Below are 19,639 nucleotides of genomic sequence, written 5' to 3' on the forward strand. Positions count from 1 at the left end.
ATTGTGTACACATGTTCACATCTTTCAACTAAATTCCCCCACTACTTTGAGAGCCTTATTAAAATAAATATTTACTCTTCATCTTACAAAGTACAACATTTCTCTCTCTCTCCCACTCCCAACACGAAACATTTCTCATTACTACACGCAAAAAACAAACAGCGACAAACAATCACAATTTCTTTTTTTCGGCATAAATGATTAACGTGTTGCTTATATTTACAAAGAACAGCAAGCAGTAGCGCCAACAACAACGACGAAAAATAAACAAAATAAGGAAACAGCAAGAAAAACAACAACAACAATATTACATGATAACAAGAAGCACAACAATACTAAGAACACATCAACAGAAGGTGCAAGAAAGCAGCAATAACAACAATGGCAAAAGAGTCCACCAAGCTTAATGTGTTGTGTTCACAGAGAGTCCCTCTGTTTTGCCAATAACAACAACAGAAAGTGTAAAATAAAAACAACAACAACGACAGCCACATTATGTTAAATTAAAGAAACCCACAATTAACCAAGAGGCAACCAACGAAGCAACCCCTTTTTGCCAATTTCTCACATATTTACATTTTGGGGGAGATATTGAGTGAGAGAGCGAGTGAAATTCTCACACCGTTATTCTCCCTCCAAATCACACAGTATATCTGAAATGCATACACAAAGTGAGCAAGAGAGAACAAATCCAAACAAAACCTGTGGCATTGTATTGACAAAAGTAATGTAAAGGAATGAAAGCTTTTTACTACCCTTAAAGCTCAGCACGCTCACGAAAAACTAGGAGAAAAATCACAAAAAGATTTTCACCACTCACACGACAAAGACCACAATGATGATGATGTTGATGGGCCATACACTATAGGAGACAGCAACATTAAACGCCACTTTGACTGCCACACACTGAGAACGAACGTTGTCGTAGTGCTACTGCTGCTGCTGCTGCTTAGACTGCCGCTCTACGCGTAGTACATTGAAGGTATCCAACGAAAAAACTTTTCACAACGTTGCGAATTGTGGAGCCAAACGGACGTGTATGTAAACGTTAACGCTGTCGTTAAAAATTGTGTTGTGTTTTCTTTTTTAAGAAAATCTCAAAAACAAAAAAATGAAATGAAAAGAAAAGAAAATTGTGAATGATTGAAAAAATAATACACAAAGAGCCCCATTCACTTAAACAAAACAAGACTCTGGCAAGCAAAAGAGAACGTTGGTTGGCTGGTTGGAGGAGGATGGTGTCTTCCCATTGAGGAATTAAAAAATATGCATTCTTAGCAAAAACAAAAATGCCCACGAAATCCCCAAACGTTACGTTGAGTGATACGCGGCGAGTGTTTTGTGAAAACAGAAAAAAATAATAAATAAATATCCATAACAAACAAAAAAGACGAACGATAGTATCAACAGTATCAGCAACAACAAAATAGAAAGAATAACAAATCAACAATGCCAGACAGTATAATTAAATAATTGATGTTTAGAAAATAGGGCCCAAAATGAAAACGAAAAGAATGAAATCAAATGGCAGAGCAATGACTACGAAACTGATGAACGACAATGGACATTTGTTAAAAAACCGAAATACAACAATAAGAAAACAAAAAAATAATTAATTAAATAACTTAGCATTTTGTCAAGCGTCTAATCGATAAGTCTTTAACAACAAATTAACCCCCCAAAGGAGAAATGTCGTCTGAACGTGTGAAACGACAAATGGTCACATAATTTAAATTGGATTGTGTGGTGGCTGGCTGGCTGGTGGTTCTTCTTTTCGATTTTTGTTTTGTTGTTATGTGAGAGGGCGACCGGTTTAGTGTGGATGCCATGGAAAATTGTCAATTATATGAGCGATTTAGACCCTTGCGTGCAATTGTAAAACTGTTGCATTTTATGCTTAACTTTGAAATTCTAAAAAAGGACAAAGTGAATGCGCTCATTGTGATATAATAACAGATACAATAACAGCAACAACGACAAGAGACGACGACGTCATTGTGCAGATTTTCCTATTGTTTATTGTCTTGTCTTGTCATAGTATTGGATTTCTTTGGTTTGTGTTTGTAAAGAAGACAAACCAAAGAGTGCCAATAACCTACCATTCCCACAACAATTCATTCATCCAGCCATCCATCCATTCACCCATCCATCATGTATTAACTTTTGTTGTTTTTGTTGTTATTTCTGTGCGGGCGGGTGTGTGAGTCTTTGTAGTCATCGTCCTTATTGACATGGCCAACACAACATTTTGCCATTGTCTATGTTTAGCTATTTGCTGTTATCAATGTCTTTGTGTGGCGCCGTTGTATTAATTACAATACAAAAAAATATAAATTCTGCGTTGATTTCGTTTCTTATTTGTTTTGGTTTTTTGAACTATCACCTTTGACACTAGAACTTTTTGGATATAGTAAAGATTTTTTCATTAGAAGGATAGTCTTTTATATAACAAACTAATTTATTTTAGTGAAAATATTTTTTTCTTTCAGCATGTTCGAATGCATGTTCGATTCGAAAATCGGTCGGAACTTCAAGGAGTAAACGAAATATCAAACTACAAACACTTAGGTTGGGATCGGACCTGGAACATACCGAAAATAGCGAATAGTGAAGTCCGATATTGACAACTTTTATACCCTCAGCCTTATGGCTAATCAGGGTATATACACTTTGATACGGTGAAAATGTTCCGCATCGAAATATTGGTTTTAGACCCCATGTTTCTTTGGACCAAATCCGTTTCAGAAAATTTGGAGTCGATTTACACATGTCCTTCCGTCCGTCCGTTGTCCGTCAATCTGTATGGCTGGCTGGGGCGTACGATAACTCTCGAAGGGAACAATCGATTTCATCCAAAATGGTAAAAATTGTGACAAAAATTAATTTTATAATAACATGCAAACGAACTATCCGATTTTGACGAAACTTTTTACAACCTATTATCTTTACCATCCCTTCTTCATGTTGGAAGATGGGACCTATAGGTCCACTCCTTCTGGTACCTCCCACACAAATGGTCGAAATTTTCAATAGTTATAAATTCAATATCAGGCATTTGGAATGTCCGATTTGAACCAAACTTTGATCAACCTATTGTCTTTACTAAGCCTAGATCAAGTTGGAAGATGGGACCCATGGTCCACTCCGTCTGGTACCTCCCCCACAGAGGGTCAAATATTTATAAAACCAATATCAGGCTAACGAAATGTCCGATATGAAAAAAAAACTTATTAGAACCTATTATCTTTACGAAGCCTAGATCAAGTCCGAAGATGGGATCCGTTTGATCAACTCCTTCTGGTACCTCCCTCACAAATGGTCAACATTTTCAATATTCATAAATCCATAGGGTGAGGGTATATATATATATATATATATATGTCGGCTACACCTACTGACAATTTTTTTACTTGTTGGTAGTCAGATTTGATACCAAATGAGAATCCAAAATATAAAATGTCACACTAACTAAAATACCGAAATCTGGGAGATACCGTTATACAGGGACTACTTCAAAGTTTCCCGATATTTATAGATTTTAGTGAGCTTGTAAACTACCCAATTAGAACCAAAAAATACAAAAATGCAGCCAATAGGTGGCTAGATTTATCACAATCGTTTATAATTATCCCAATTTGTTTATATTATGATTGTGTATATAGAGTACCACGTTGGGCGCCATATCTCGAATATCATAAACAGAACATATATTTTTAAAAGCCGGACTCTTGTAAGAAAATTATGTAAATGATGTTATAATGAAAATGTTCTGTAAAGTGAACTTTTATTCTCTGAAGCAACATTGCTTGGAAAATGAGGCTAGAACCAGAAAAACACCTAAAATGAGAAGGGACCTTTTTATGGGACTAGGCCATGATAAAAACACTTCTGCGTAGAAGTGTTTTTTACCTTCCCCTTCGAATGGAAGATTTGATAAAAACTTGAAAATATGATTAATTAATTATATTCTTAAGTAGGGTCAATTTATTTGGAGAAGTGTCAAGGCATATCTTCAATATTACGATCTCCATACTGATTCCAACAGACATTCATGCCTAAATCGACATAAAATTTTCCTCTGACCTTTATGAGGTCTCCGACGAATATTTCAATGCGAAATGGTAAAATATTAAAAATATTAATACCCAGGGCTTTGGAAATCCATAACAATGATTGTTGTTCTCCCAAATAGTCGTGTTTAACTATATAATATCTTTCGTTAATAAAATGAGAATTCTATTCCTTTTAATCTTTAAAAATGTTAGCACTTTTTAAGCGTCAATTTTCACGCCACAAAAAATTGCTAACAAAAGACATCAAATCAAACCAAGGCCACAAATCTAAGCTATAAAAAAGTGATACCAAAGTGTTGTCATTTTTCAATTTTACACTTTTGGAACTCAATTACATATTTTAGATACAATTTCAATTCTATAGTCACACACACACATGCACTCTACCAACAAACACGCATAAAAATGGTTGTTGTTATGTGATAGCAGTGCAGGTCTTTTGTAAATCAATAAAAAAAGAACGCTAATAGAAAAAAGCATTTCAGTGGAAAATATAACAAAAACAACAAAAAGGTGGCAGAATATACAAAGGCCTCATTAATAGCGATGATGATGATGAGCGAACACTAAATGAACAATGAACCTCCATTGGAGGTGCCACGAAGAGGAAGAGTAAAAATAATAATAAACGCAAAAAAACAAAACTAAAACGCATAATTACAAAACTAAAAGAATGGAAACAAGAAAATTAAAAGTGTCTGAAAAGGATAATTACAAATAGAGAACAAAACAAACAACACCATAAATGGGCAAATTAAAAAAATATATATCAAGAAAACCATATTAAATGTTTTTAATTGCAATAATAATAATTGTTTTAAATTTTGTTAAATAACATTAACTAAAATTGTTTTTATTTGTTTATATTTCATTTTTAGTTAGGAGGATAGCATACAAAAAATTATTAAGAAAATAAAAAAAACAAAACCCCCATGAGAATGAAATAACACAATACCATAATGGAGATATAGACAATTAAAAAACCAATATAATTAAAAAACAAACATACACACAAAAAAATCAGCAACAACAACATAGTGCAAAACAACTACAAATTAAAAAAAAATCCAGCACCGATCATTCAACATCTGAAAAAATAAGCAGCAACAATAAAAAATCAACAAAAATTGCATTTACTAAAAGCAAAAAAAAAATAATTCATAAAAAACAACAACTCGAATCCACAATATCTCAAATAAACAAAAACAAACAACAACATGTCCGAACACAACAGCGAAAACAATGGCGAGCAACAGGCAGCCCAGGGCCAGCCGGACGAAGCCGTTGGCGAGAATAAAATGAAATCCCGTCTGCGCAAGGGAGCCCTCAAAAAGAAAAACGTTTTCAATGTCAAGGATCACTGTTTCATACCGCGCTTCTTCAAGCAGCCCACATTCTGTTCACATTGCAAAGATTTCATATGGTAAGTAAACAAAAGAATTATACTCTTCTTCTTCTTCTCTTCCTCCTCCAATTAAGTATTGCCTTGTGAATTAGCTTGGCCCGTGCAAATCAATTATCTAATCAATTTAACACTTTTAAGAGGCGACAACCCCAATTAATTACCCGAGAGCCAAAAGCTTTACAATTTTTTAATTGTTTCAGTTGTCGCAGTTTTTTATTTCTAGCTTAGCATTTTTTCATTTCTTCTTACTATGCATTTATTCATAAGCATTAGTTAGTTAGCTGTTTGCTTGGTCGGTTGGTTGGTCGGTTGGTTGGTCGGTTGGTGTGCGTTTAAAGCTGGGGAAATGTTCTAGCCAACACCGTGACTAACGAAAAAACAAAACGTAACTTATTATGCAAATGGTGAATGAATATGACAAAGAATAAGACACAGGAGGAGAGGGTGTTGTGGTTTTCGCATGACAAAAATGTAATATTATTAGGGACGAAGGTACAATTTTGTAGTTTTATATCAAAATGAGAAGAAATTTATATACCCATAATCTTATGGCTAATGAGGGTATAGACACTTTGATACGGCAAAAATGTGCCTCATCGAAATATTGGTTTCAGACCCCATGTTTCTTTGAACCAAATCCGTTTCAGACAATGGGCGTAACCGATTTCATCCAAACTTTGCACAACGTAATATTTATACCAAACTTAGTCAAAGTTCCATTCCTTTTGGTATCTTCCCCACAAAATGGTCGAACTTGTGCTAAAAATTAATTATGCGAATGGACCAAACCAAACTATTATCTTTACCAAGCCAAGATGATCAGGTCCGGACAAAGCCTTGATGTTCCACTCCTTCTGGTACCGCCCCTAAAAATGGTCAAAATTTTCAATATTTATAAATCCAATATCAGGAGGATGGAATGTACGATTTGAATTAAACTTTGCTCAAAATATTGTCTTTACGAAGCCTAGATCATGCATGAAGGTGGGACCCGTTTGCATCTGAATCTTTTTAAAATAATTTCTTCTTTAAAAAATCAAAGGCCTGACAGAAGCTTGAATTTGTAAAAAAGGATCTATGAAAATCTTAAATTAGTAAAACAAATATCAAGGCCCTAACAGAAGCTTGATTTGTTTTTAATATATTTAGGAATCAAATTAGAGCTTGCTAGGAGTTGAAATGAAAAAGCAAATATTTTTTAGGTTCATGAAATGAAAAAAATATTTTTTAAAGGGCCCAACCGAAGTTTGAATTTTAAAACAAATGTTTTCCAAGTAATTCTGTTTTTGAAATAATTGAAATATTCTGTAAACGAAGCTTGAGTTACAAAAATATCAATGTCCTAACTGAAGCAACCTTTTGAACATCGAGATTATTGCAGGAAATATTATTCGAGGACTACTATATATATTTCTGCCCTAATAATGAAAATGCAAATATTAATCATCAAACCTGTTATTCTCCAGCAATCCAATTGTCGAAGAAGTTTTCCGCGGGTTTCGCGGTTCCGTGTCTTAACCGTGGTTTTTGAAGGTTCCAACATCATCTTCCGATGACGAAAAGAGCTGAACACACATTTCTTTCATTATTTGTGGGAATAAAAAGAAGTCATGGAGTTGGCCAAGTCTAGTCTATACGACGCAAGACTATATTTTTTTCCTGACCGTACTCTCAAACCAATTGTCGAAGTACTTTTTCACTCTCAATAACAGTTTTTGAACATTCCAATTGAATCTTCTCTTGGGTCCATGAAATAAAAAAATTAAAACTCTAGGCTGAAGCTTGAATTTTTAGAAAATATTTTTCAATTACTTCTTTTTTTTATTTCTCTTACGTATACGTCTACATACTATTAAAATCAATTATACGCCACCTAATTTCCGAGAATTTAATTTGACCATTTGTATTTGTTTAATAGAACTTTTCTTCTAATTCTAATTAAAATTACCCCCTAAAATTAAACACCCTTTAGTAATACAACTGTCTTAGGCTCCTCAAAAAAAGAAACAATTGCAAAATGTGCACTTTTATGTATTTTTCTATCCTCTAGCCTTTTTCTCTGGTCCCTGTAGACCGACTTCTTCTTTTATCTGCATACCCTTCCAGCAATAGATTTTTTTGTTAGTTATTTCTTCTTCTTTTCTATTTTTTGCAATCCTGCATAATGTGATAATAAAGGAAATCTCTGGTATTTATGTAATTACATTTCTTTGGATTTACAACAACAACACCAACAAAACAGCATTGTATTTAAAAGGAGAATCATCATGAAGAGAGTGGGGGTGGGAGGCATGTTCATATTTACAAGAAGCCATTAAAACTTTAATGCCATTAGAACAACTTCAGGAAGTTTACAGTAATGGACTACAACTGCATTAAATACTTTTTTTCATACATTTCTATGGAACGGGTGGGGTTTATTTAGATTCCCACGAGTTTTAGCGGAGCATTTGGTGTTTGTTTGATTACTTCAGTTTTTTTTTGCTTTGCTTTGCTTTATAAGGAGACCCTATAAATGAAATTCATTGTTAATTTTTGTTTCCATTGATCATTAAATACTTCTAATGAGGGTGAAGGTTGGAGAGTGGATGGAGGCAGAAATGTTGTTATATTTTAACTTATAAGCTTTGTATAAATAATAAAGAACTTCTAATGAGTTTGGAGGAGGGAAACAAGTAATTGGCAAAAATTAAATTAGTTTTTTTTTCTGGGAAAAAAAACTTTAATACAAATCTAAGAATGAGAGTGAGGTTATGAATAAGTTAATAAAATATAAAAAATGATAGGAAAATGGAATTAAATTGGGGTGGAAATGTATTAAACTTGACATCCTTGCATAGGAATTAGAGATAAATTTGTTTCCCTTCATACGATAAAAAACTGGGCCAAAATATTATTGATGCCTGGTCTATATATGGATGTAGCAATATAGTATAGAATACATTCGCTCAAAATACGATTTTAAAAAATGTGAAAGAAATCAATAGATTTAAAAGTTTAAAGTATTAATAAAATATAGGGTATGTATAAGACCATATATAAATATACTTCCTTTTTTGAAGAATTCCGGAAATCTAGCCCAAAATAAAAATTTGTTTCGACTCTATTTATGGAATTCATGAAGATATAGTTCACAACCATTTGTCAATAAATATAACAAGACATTTCTTCATTTATTTCTCTTTCGAGATGACATACATGATTGAAGTTGCAACGAAACAACAGATGGTTTCTTATATAAGTTTCAGTTTATTTGTGTATAAAATATTAAAAAAAAACTAAATTCTTAAATTTTAGTTCCTCTGTTCAATACAACTCTTTAAAAAGACATCCTTGCCATTTTTTCGAATTACCTCCCATGTTAGTCTTTTTTCCATGAGTTTGTGTGGCCTACTTGAATTCATGCATAATTTATAAATTCCTCCCATTAATTTAACATATGTTTCTCTTTTCTTTTGCAAAAAAGTACAACAACAACAACAAAAATAGAACTTAATTTAGTATTCCCTAACCATGTCCCATTAGGGTAATTTTTCAACATTTGGGGTCCTTTTTTATTTATTTACCTTTTTTGTTGCTGTTGTTGTTTAATGTTTAGTATACGAGTTAGCCCCCCCAAGGGCTGGAGGACTGGTGCGGGCTAGCTGACAAAAGTCAAATGAAATGAATGGCCCTGAACCGTAAACTGAATGTTCATTCAATGAAAAAAAATCAACAAACTAACACACAACTAGTAAACATTTGTAAATTTACACTTGTAAGGTGTGAAGAAAAAATAATAATAATTTACATTTCATTGTTGTTGGGTTTTTTTCGCAACAGATGAACGAATTTAGGCTTGGAAAAAAAATTGCAACTAAAATGTATTTTTTTTTAATTTCATCAAAAAAACTACCCAACCTGAAAGTGTCATTGGGTCTATTCGACCACAAATCATTAGTATTTGGCACGCAAAATCGCCCCCAACAAAAATAAAGAAATAAAGCCTGCCAACATTTTGGCCATTACACCAAATGTGACAATTTTTTTGGTTTTTTTCTGGGTTCAACTATATTTCCAAAAAAAAAAAAAAAAAACACATGGAAGGCTATTTGTTGTCATAAAACACAGTCCTTTTGTTTTTTCGGTTATTTTTTGTCTGGGTGGAAGTTGAGTTGATTTACGAACAAACACACAAAATATCCATCTGAGGGTGTTATTTAATGGCAGCATTGTTTGCCAAGAAGTATTCACTTCAAGTTTTGATATATGTTGACGACACTTGAGCAGATATTACAGAGAGATACTATGAAACAGATGTTTGCAAAAATATAACTGGTTTTATTTTCCACACTCTCTCTTCTCCTTGACCCCCCTGAAATAGCAAGCAAGGATTTAATGAAAGAAAAGAGTTTGTGTTCAGAATTGAACAAAACCAAAAAAATATGATTGTTCGCAATTATGAAAATAATTTAAAAGATTAAATAATAGAAAAAAGATGGTATTTTTTCCAGGAATAATTCTTTTCGAGGGTTTTTTGATAGTACTTGTAGAAAGGTCTTCCGCTTATTATAGAAAGGTCCAAAACTGACCAGATTCACATTCTTATGGAATTCCTGAATGAAATATCCAATACAGACTAGAAAAAAAAACCATTAAAAAAGTTTTCGATCCATTTCATCCCCCAAATATCATCTCAACATCACCGAAAATAATATGCGTCGTCTTTGACCATAACTGCGGAGCGAACAGAAAACCCAACAAAAATTTTATATTTGGTCCATTCAATAGGGGTCTTCATTGGCCAGAACCCATCCTACATGCAAAATTTTGTGAAGATTGGTCCATAACTGTGGCCTGTATCGTGTTTACAAATTATAATGGACAGACGGACGGACGGACACACATGTCTAGATCGACTCAGCTAGTCGGGATATGATGATTGCTACACTTAAAGGTGGGTATAGGAAATATTTCGCGGCATTACAAACTCTTGAGGCTACACAAAGCTATAATACCCTGCCAACATAGAAGATACCTCAGTCACGACTTTTCCAGATTTAATTCCACGGAAGTACTGGGCTATGAGTGAGAAGATTTTCTTGATTTGAGACGACTACACCATCCTGAGTATTTTTGGAAGTCAACAGTCTCTTCGTTGTACTGAATCGACGTAAACACAGTTTTTTATCGGATGTTATGGAAAACCGTACTTCGCCTACTAAGAGCAATATAGTTCTTATTTAAAATGATAGTTATAATATGTTCATCCTCTTGAACAAAATATCCTCATTTTGTCCTAGTTATATTTTTTACATCCTCCCCCTCTTATTTTTCATTGGAGATAAAATTCTATCTGACCCTGAGAACAATCAAGCAAGTTCCCACCCCAGTATCAAATTTTATGCCAAATCAGCAACAGCGGCAGCAGCAGGCAACAATAATTTCCTCTCATTAGCAATTCTCTTTTGATTTCATTATCTTAATGTCAAAGAAAACGAAATTGTAGATAAAAATCTACTTGACAATCAAAATTATAACAATTTTTTTTCTTTTTCAAATATTAAATGGCACCCTCAGATTGTATTTCCCTGTAGGGATCAGTCACATGTTATTCTTCTGCTAATGTGTGTGTGTGCATCTATTTTTTGTGGACATTTATAAATACTAATATTCATAACTTGGCTGTAAGGATAGATGGTAGCATGTGTGGCAGCCTGCAGCCAACATCATGTTACAGGATACATTGTTAATATTTTCATTAAATATGTAGCAGGCAAGAACGATATACATATGTACATACAAATGGAAGGAGACATACATTTCAGGGACAAAAATGTATATATACATAATATACCTATGAAAATCCTTTTCCATTCCGCTCTCAATGACTTTCATAAATTTATAAAAACTTTAACTTACACTAACAAAAAAATATATATATATACATATATATATATATATACACATTTAATCTAAAGCATTACATATTCACAGATAGAAGAAGGGATTTACACACAGGGCACCTTACGAATTCTGGCAGCATAGCACACTGATGTGACTAAAGGAACGTTGGATGTGTGAAAAAAAAGCATAGTTAAAAAAAACATTTTGAATATAAAAAATATTATAAATGAAGGGAAAAGACCTGTCACTCCAAAGACATATTGACAATGATTGTCTTTATTTCCTTCCGCTTCATCATTTTTATTACAATTTTTTTTCTTTTTTCCGCCTTTTTGTTACATTTCTTCTATTTATATGCTGTCTACCTACCCTAGACCCTATTTAGGAAGTCTTCAATGGCACATGGCACACAGCGATTATTATGGCAGTGTGTAAATGTGTGTCCGTGTGTGTGTGAGTGAAAACCCTTAGAATTGCTTTTGAAATGTCTCTTATTTATATTTTATGTCTTTTTCCATTTTTTGTTCTCCTTAACCTCTGTCTACTGTTTTTATTCAACAATGAATCATAAAATATTTAACGCTTATTTCTTGCAAAAATAAAATCGAAAATTAGAGATGGCAAGGGACTTATAAAACATATATGTAGGTCAAAAATAGAATTATTCCATAATAGATATATAAACCAAAAGCATGTACTGGGAATAAAAAAAAATTTCAGATATGGTTGACCATATCTCCAAAAAATCACAATTGTAAAATATATTTTCTCTTACCATAATTTGTGACCGACCTATCCAGAGTTCATAAACTTGAACAAATACCCCCTTCCTCGTTAAGAAAATCTCCTCCTTTTTTAAATGTCCGCAAGAACAAAAGGGAATCGATTGACAGAACTGAAAGAAAAAAATCAATAGGGCGTTAATAGAACAAATACAAAAAAATGTCGTAATAAAATTTGTTATTATCTGATGCCTGCTTTTCCCGACATTCCGTTTCCCTTTCGCCTCTTTTTTTTATTTTGAATTGTTGCCGAGAATTGGTAAACCAATCAATAATTTCCCCACACACAAAAAAGCGAAAAACACCAACCGATACAAGTTTCATTGCTCCCAGCATGGCAATGGCATTAACGATTCGATTCGATGAATGAAAGAATGAACATTTGGTGGGGAATTACAGATTATAGCTTTGGTTTTTCCCCCTTTGTTATGAGAACAAAAAATACAAAAGGGTGCTCGTGCATGCTTAAGGCATGTATTTAAGGGATATTTTATGGAGAAATTCCTGTACGAAAAATATTTTATTATATTATGGAAAATTAAAATTAAAACAGAAAAATATTCGTACATATTTTGAAGAATATTAACAAATATTTATAAAAAAGGTCAAAATGTTGCCTTCTATAAAAAAGTATTGGACAGGGAACATATCGCTTTTTGACCTTAGCGATGGGAAATTCTAATCGATCTTCCTCAACCTCCAAGTCAAATCCTCCGTCGATGCCGTTTTAGTTGCTTCATTTTGTCGTAGAGACGGTCTTTTATTAAACCCTTATTTTTTAAGAAGATGTCAGGTCTGTCGCGAACCTGTTTTGTATTGATTTGGCAAAGTTCTATCATAATTAAGCACCAACTTCTGTTCTTCAATAAATCAGTGTCTTCTTTACTGGAAGTCTCAAATCGAAAAAGACTTGAGAAACTTTTCCACATTCAATCAGACTACCATTTGGGTGTCTTATTCGATACATATTTGATTTTTATGGAAATTGAACAATTTTAATTGAAATGCTCCACCCTTACCATATGATACCCTACAAAACTCCCACGAAAATCTAACTTTCTGCGGATCTATATTCTGTGCCTGGGCAATATTTGACGATATTTGAACCCTCTTGGCCGATTATACGTTAAGAGCTCCACTTTCTAACCCCGACATATTTTCCAAATCTTCATCATAATCATCAGATCCCCTTCACAGTGTAAAATATTCGATGTTTTGCATAAATACTGACCGTTCTTCATCAAAAAAAAGTCATGCTTATTCTTTGTCCAGATTATCTTCCTGGTGTAAAATTTCGTGGTGTTCGGGTCATAATTGTGGCCTCTAGAGGGACTAGAGATGAGAAATGTATCACATACGATAATCCTGTGTGAAAACGATCGTGGTCAAAGGCACCATCGTGGCCTCAAACTGTGGCCAAACCAGGACTAACGGCCAGGAAGGTTTTGCTATGCCAACAACTGCAACGTTTGAAGATAGCAATTGTTCCACCAGAACAACGCTAGGCCAGACACATCTACAGTGACTCAACAGAAACTTCGTGAGCTTGGTTGGGAATTTTAATGATAAAAAATTGGTATGTAGAAGGATTATGCAAATCGACTGCTAGAGTTTTTTTTGCAAATAGAGAGCTCGACTTCTATGAGAGAGGGATTATGAAATTACCTTTAAAATGACAACAAACGGTACATATTTGGTACAAATCCGACCATCCGAAGCATGTTAAATAAAGTCCGATAGTTCACATGAAAAATGGATTTATTTTTCTATCAAATAATTCAAGTAGAATATCGGAGATTATAGATCTTCTTTAAAAATATCTTAAACACTAAATTCGATGTACTTTTCTAAGAAAGCAAGTCCTTTGTAATATAAGATCCTTTATTTACATTTAAATTTTAAATAAAACAGTCATTTTGTGGACTTTCCTTTGGAAATTTGCATATATTTGCTTTTTTTGCGACAAACAAAGCCTTTAAAAAGTCCAAAGGAAAAACTCATTGCATGTTCAAATATACATACATACATATATTTCATACAATGAAAGGCCAATTGTTTTAATATTTCTTTTTTCCAGAAATGGTTTTCTTATTTTATTATCGTTGTTGTTGTTGTTTCTGTTGTGTCATAAATGAAATATGGTTAAGGTTGAAATATTTAAATTCCAGCCATACGATATCATTTAATAGCCTACAAACGGAAACGAACCAAACGAACCACCTAACAGATGGAAAATGATGAAAAACAACAACAACGAAAATGTTCACTTGAGCTCACATCACTCAGAAAGACATCAATTATATACAGCATTCTTTTTTTGGAAGTATGCTTCAGAAACAAATGTTGCTGTTGTTGGTTTTTTTGTGTTGTTCGCTCAGCCAATGGTACAGCTGATTGAATTGGTTGAGCATTGCCATTCCTCCTGCTGCTACTGCTGCAAAACAATAAAAAATTGAAGAAATAACGATGGACAATCATTCGGTAGAATTTTGTATACAAAGGCATTTGTTTGTTTTTTCTTCTTCCATTTGTTGTTGTTCTTATTGTTTCTTTTGTTAAAAGTGGAATTGTCTTTTAAATGCTAACAAGAAAAGGTGGAATGAAATGAAACAAACAAGCTAATTTGCCATAGGAGAGCAAGGACATGGATGAAATACAATTAAATTTTTTATTTTTAAGATTTTAAATGGGCTGGTAAAGAATAGAAAATTAACTTGGCACATATATATTTGAAGATTTAAAGAAGGAAAAATAATTTACCAAAATATTGTGAGGAAAAATATAGGTTTTTCGAAAATTCCAACTGTGTTAGAAAGAGGAAAGCAATGGCCGACACATCATAATTTCCCTTTCGTTAGAAATTTTTCAATTTCCTTTTGCATAAAATTCCTGATGTGTGATTTAAAAATGCCCAAACATAAATCTAAAATCCAAAAATTATGGCTTCACGCTTCAATTATTTGCCTCAATTTGTTTTCAAATAAGTCAATTATTCTGTGATTTCTTGTTGTTGTTGCTCGTGATGTTGATGATGGAAAAAGCCTCTTATTCTGTCTGATATTTATTGCCAATCAGTGGCACTTTATTTAACAATTCTAGGGATTTATTTTACTCATTATTGAACAGATTTATGTTTTTCCTGCTATGCTGCTTCCTCTTCCTCTACATTTAATCATTAACTAAAGTGGCTAATGAAGCTTCCCATTACTTAGCCCGAAAAGTCAAACAGCTTTTGGTTTACATGAAAATTGTTTGATATTTTCTTCGTTTCCTTTGGCTTTCTTTGCCCTACCACCCACCAGGCAATAACGAAACCTCCAGGTGATTTATGGCCCCGAAAAAACATTTATCAAAGCACCTGTAAATAATTGATCATTATGCCTATTGTTAGTGGTTTTTTTGGTTATTGTATTTTGAGTTTTTTTTTTGCCAGTAGGGGAAACAACAACTACACAACGTAAACATAAGTGGTAACAATATCAATTTGTATAATAAATTAGATGTTAGCAGCGAAGTGCCACTCAAAACAAAAAAGACCGAGAGAAACATTATTAATGGACATTCTGCTAAAAAAACGTGATAAACGTCGTGGAAATGTAACCACATTTTTATCATTACCGCCAGAATTTGAACGACTGTAGAGGAGAGTGAAACAAAGTCCCGATAACATTGTTAATGAATGGTTACAGCTATTATTTATAGCTACTTTTTGGGCAGAATAATTTGTAAAACACAATAAGGATCCTAAAGAAACAGAAAAAAATAATTATGTGAAACAAAATTAAAGGAAAATCCCTAGACAACAATAACAAACATTATATCAAGACAGTACTATGAAGAGTTATTGCCTATAGTGAAACTCCTTTGGGATCTGTTATAAAATAGACAGCATATGGTCATTCATACGAAAATTTATCTGTTGTAGAATGACTTCCTTCCTCTATCTATTGTAGGATGACTTCCTTCCTCAATCTCCTGTAGGATGACTTCCTTCCTCGCCTTCAATAATTTGCATCATATCTCTTGGTCCTCCATAATTTATACAGATCAGATATAAGGAGTAATTATCGATCTCCTACAAGAATATAAATCAGTATTATTTTTCTGAAATTCTGGTTGAACATCCTAGGTCTTATATAGGTACACCAGTATCAAAGCCTATCAAAGCCTGGCTATTCTCCAAAAAATTACAGAATGTCTTTCTCTTCTTGCTTCAAAAGTCTTGAAATTCTATTCAAACAATTGGGAAAACATATATAGAAAGAACTTCTAGTCCATGTACTGATATTTTCAGATCTCAATAATATGCATTGTTCAACTTTAAAATATCCGGTATATTGAATACTTTTTGGTTTGCTTCCTTCCTGTGTTGAATATGAGATCCACAGATGAACTACTGGGCTTTTATACGGAGTCATCATACAGACCACTCTATAAGACCTTTTATTTCCCAAAAAAAAATCTCCACAGAAAAATACGTTTGATTTTCTATAACTTCCAATGGGAAGAAGACCTAAATTTTTCTATAACAAAACCATATTATTTTTTAAAGAAATTTGTGTGCTCTTTTTTTCCGTAATACCTTCTAGTCATGATTTAAAAACCCGCTTCTAGTCTATAAGAAGACTTTCAGGTCTTATGTATTGTATTACTATCATCTTTTTCTTAAAACATATTCTTAGAAAGGCATATAGCTATCGGTCCTCTGCATAGTATTCTGTCTGTCTGGAGATAGCAATATATTCTACGTTAAGATCTATTGATCTTGTATAAAAGAACTTATAATGCCTTAAAGAAAACATTAATTTTATTTTATTAAAAGGCAAGAAATCCTCCTTTTTCTCACTTATATAAATGTCCTGTCAATGTATATACACAATTTAGGTATTTTATACTAAGGTCCTTTTTGTTTACATAGGAAGATCCATAATTTTTATATAGTCGGCTATTTTATTTATCGTTAGAAAATTCTAGTTCTAGTTTCCTACATGAACTATACCCTTGGGTATTATATTCAAAGGCATTTTGATCTCATATTCAAAAGCCTACATCAGTTTTTGGTAGAAAATCATAGTTTTGGATTTCGTTAGGAAAGCAGCTATTTGTCTTTTGTAGGAGAATTGCTGATTTTTATATTCTACGTAAAGTGCTTCCTTTATTCTGTTATATGGAGAGTGTATACATTTTTTAGGAATTCCATTTAGATGAAGTTTCTTTATATTATCATTTATATAAGAAAATTCGGTGGTGCTAAATTTAAGTCTGTAAGGTCTGCTTCTTGCTTTCTACAAAAAGTTATTCTGGCTTTCTACAGATATTCTTCTTCTGAAGGCATACCTATCCTTCTTTTTATTGGATTACATGGACTCATATATAAAACAATTTTTGGATTCTATAAAAATACTTCTTTGTAGTCTCCAGTAGTTTTTATCACCATACACGTTCTGTCTTCTAGTTTCTTTAAAGCATATATGAAAAAAGATTATTATTCATTCAATGTCTAATAAATCGCAAAACAACATAGTTCACAAGAAACCCTAATTTGTATTCCTCTTTAACTTAAAGTCCTTAATAACAAATGATTCTTAATAAAGCTGAAAATTTTTTGTTTAAAATTCTTAAATTAGGCTAAAGAAAACACCTTTTGGCAAAAGTATGTTTAGAATTTTTTACTTCGTTTTAATCACAAACAATGCAAAACGAAGGCCCAAGAAAAAAGTGAATATCCCAAATGGTCACGCTAAGCCATAACAATTATTTAGTTTAATGAGAGTCTAAAAATTCTTTCTTGTTGGCCCTTAACATGGCACTTATTTCTACTGGCCTAGTAGAGGAAAAAGCGGAGTTCTTTCACCTTTAACGTTCGTCTTTATATACATATATAGAAGTGTCTGTGTGTTAATGTGTCTGTATGTTTGTGTATTTTCTCGTATATTATCACATTTAATTTAGGTTGATGACACGAAAAATAATAAAAAAAACCCAAACAATTGGCACGATGTTTGACATGGCCAGACAATGAAAGCCTGAAGTTATTTTCACCCCGCCATATGAAAATACAATCTACGTATGTGTACGTGTGGCATGTTCGTGCTACCATTTGTTGCATGTTCTCTTTCTATTATTCAGAGGCATTAAATTCTATCATTTACACTCTCTTATTGTCCAAACATACAAATAAACCCGAACAGCACACACACACACTGATATACATATACAGCGAGGGATCTGTGCATACACCCAGTCAGCCATTAAATATTTAATAGATAATAGTTTCATTCCACCTACACCGGACGGACACACAAATAAACACACATACACACACTCACACTATACATTATATGCATACACGTTGTTTGTTGTAAACCTTGATAGCTGAATGGGCTGCTTGGCTGTTATTGTTAGTGTGTGTGTGTGTGAGTGTGGGGGGGGGGTGAGAGTTATTGATTAAAGTAAACAAATTGTTGCATACTTTTAAGAGCTGGCCTTTCGTTTCGTTGGGTTTTTTAATGGATGGAGTGGTTTCCGTTTGTTTTTATTTTTAACTTGTTTACATATCAGTTAACCGTTTTCAACGAAAACATTGTCGATTATCGGTTTACAAGGTAGTTAGTAAAGCCTCTTATCTAGGAGTGGAAATGTGTGTGTGTGTGTTTTCGGCATTTTCGGGGATGGCAATGAACTGTCGTTTGGGACAGTAAATCTGCCTTAATCAATCATGAAACAAAGAAAATTTTAGAATATTTCAATCACAAAGTAAGGAGTAACTACAAACTGTGTGTACATATGTGTGTGTATCAAATAGCTTAAAATGTTACTGACAAATCATCATCTCAATAGTAATTCAAAACAATTGATGACATCAACAGCTATTTGTCCAACAACCTATAAAAATAGGAAAACAGCAAAAGCAATAGCTTCTCGTAAAATAATAAAACAAAAAAATGTTGTACAAATATTTACCAGTTACGAGGAGATATAGAGGGGACTGCAATGAACGTTACTACTACGGCAGCTGGAAAAAGCTCCATCGTCATAACAATGAGGCAAATGAGCAGCTAAATTGAAAATACAATCACATGCTAGCAGTAAATAGACAGACAGACATACAACTAACTGACTGATGGATGGATGGACTGTCTGGATGCCTGTCTCTATTTTTTAGTACATTGCGTTTCCAACTGACATCTTCAGATGTCACAGTCGCCCAGATGAGATGAGACCGACCGACCAAAAACCGAATGCCATTGAAATTATCCGCAGAGTGAGTGACAATCCAAAACAATTTGTTATTACAAATTGCGGAATAGGCGAGGGGAATGGGTATTGGTTTTTTGTTTTTGTATTTTCAAAATAAGATCAGTAACAGTAGAAACATGTCATCACAATCTGAAAACTCACACACACACACACAAACGTTCATATATCTATGTGGTGTTTGTGTGTCTGCTACGTAAAAGAATGCAAATAAATTAAGCCAGCCGGGAATTATT

General features: G+C 33.2%; 1 protein-coding gene across 2 annotated transcripts in view; it reads left to right on the top strand.

The window, feature by feature from the left end:
- The first annotated feature begins 5,290 nt into the window (after nucleotides 1-5,290).
- The window catches only part of LOC133334408 (protein kinase C, brain isozyme), a 61,275-nt gene continuing 46,926 nt past the window's right edge, over nucleotides 5,291-19,639 (top strand). For both annotated transcript variants that reach the window (XM_061542702.1, XM_061542703.1), the window contains exon 1: nucleotides 5,291-5,496. In XM_061542702.1, coding sequence (XP_061398686.1) covers nucleotides 5,291-5,496 — 206 coding nt within the window. The remainder of the gene's footprint in view (nucleotides 5,497-19,639) is intronic.

Source organism: Musca vetustissima, unplaced genomic scaffold (assembly GCF_032173495.1).
Source record: "Musca vetustissima isolate MV318-11 ecotype Yass unplaced genomic scaffold, APGP_CSIRO_Mvet_v1 utg4101, whole genome shotgun sequence".
Lineage (NCBI taxonomy): Eukaryota > Metazoa > Arthropoda > Insecta > Diptera > Muscidae > Musca > Musca vetustissima.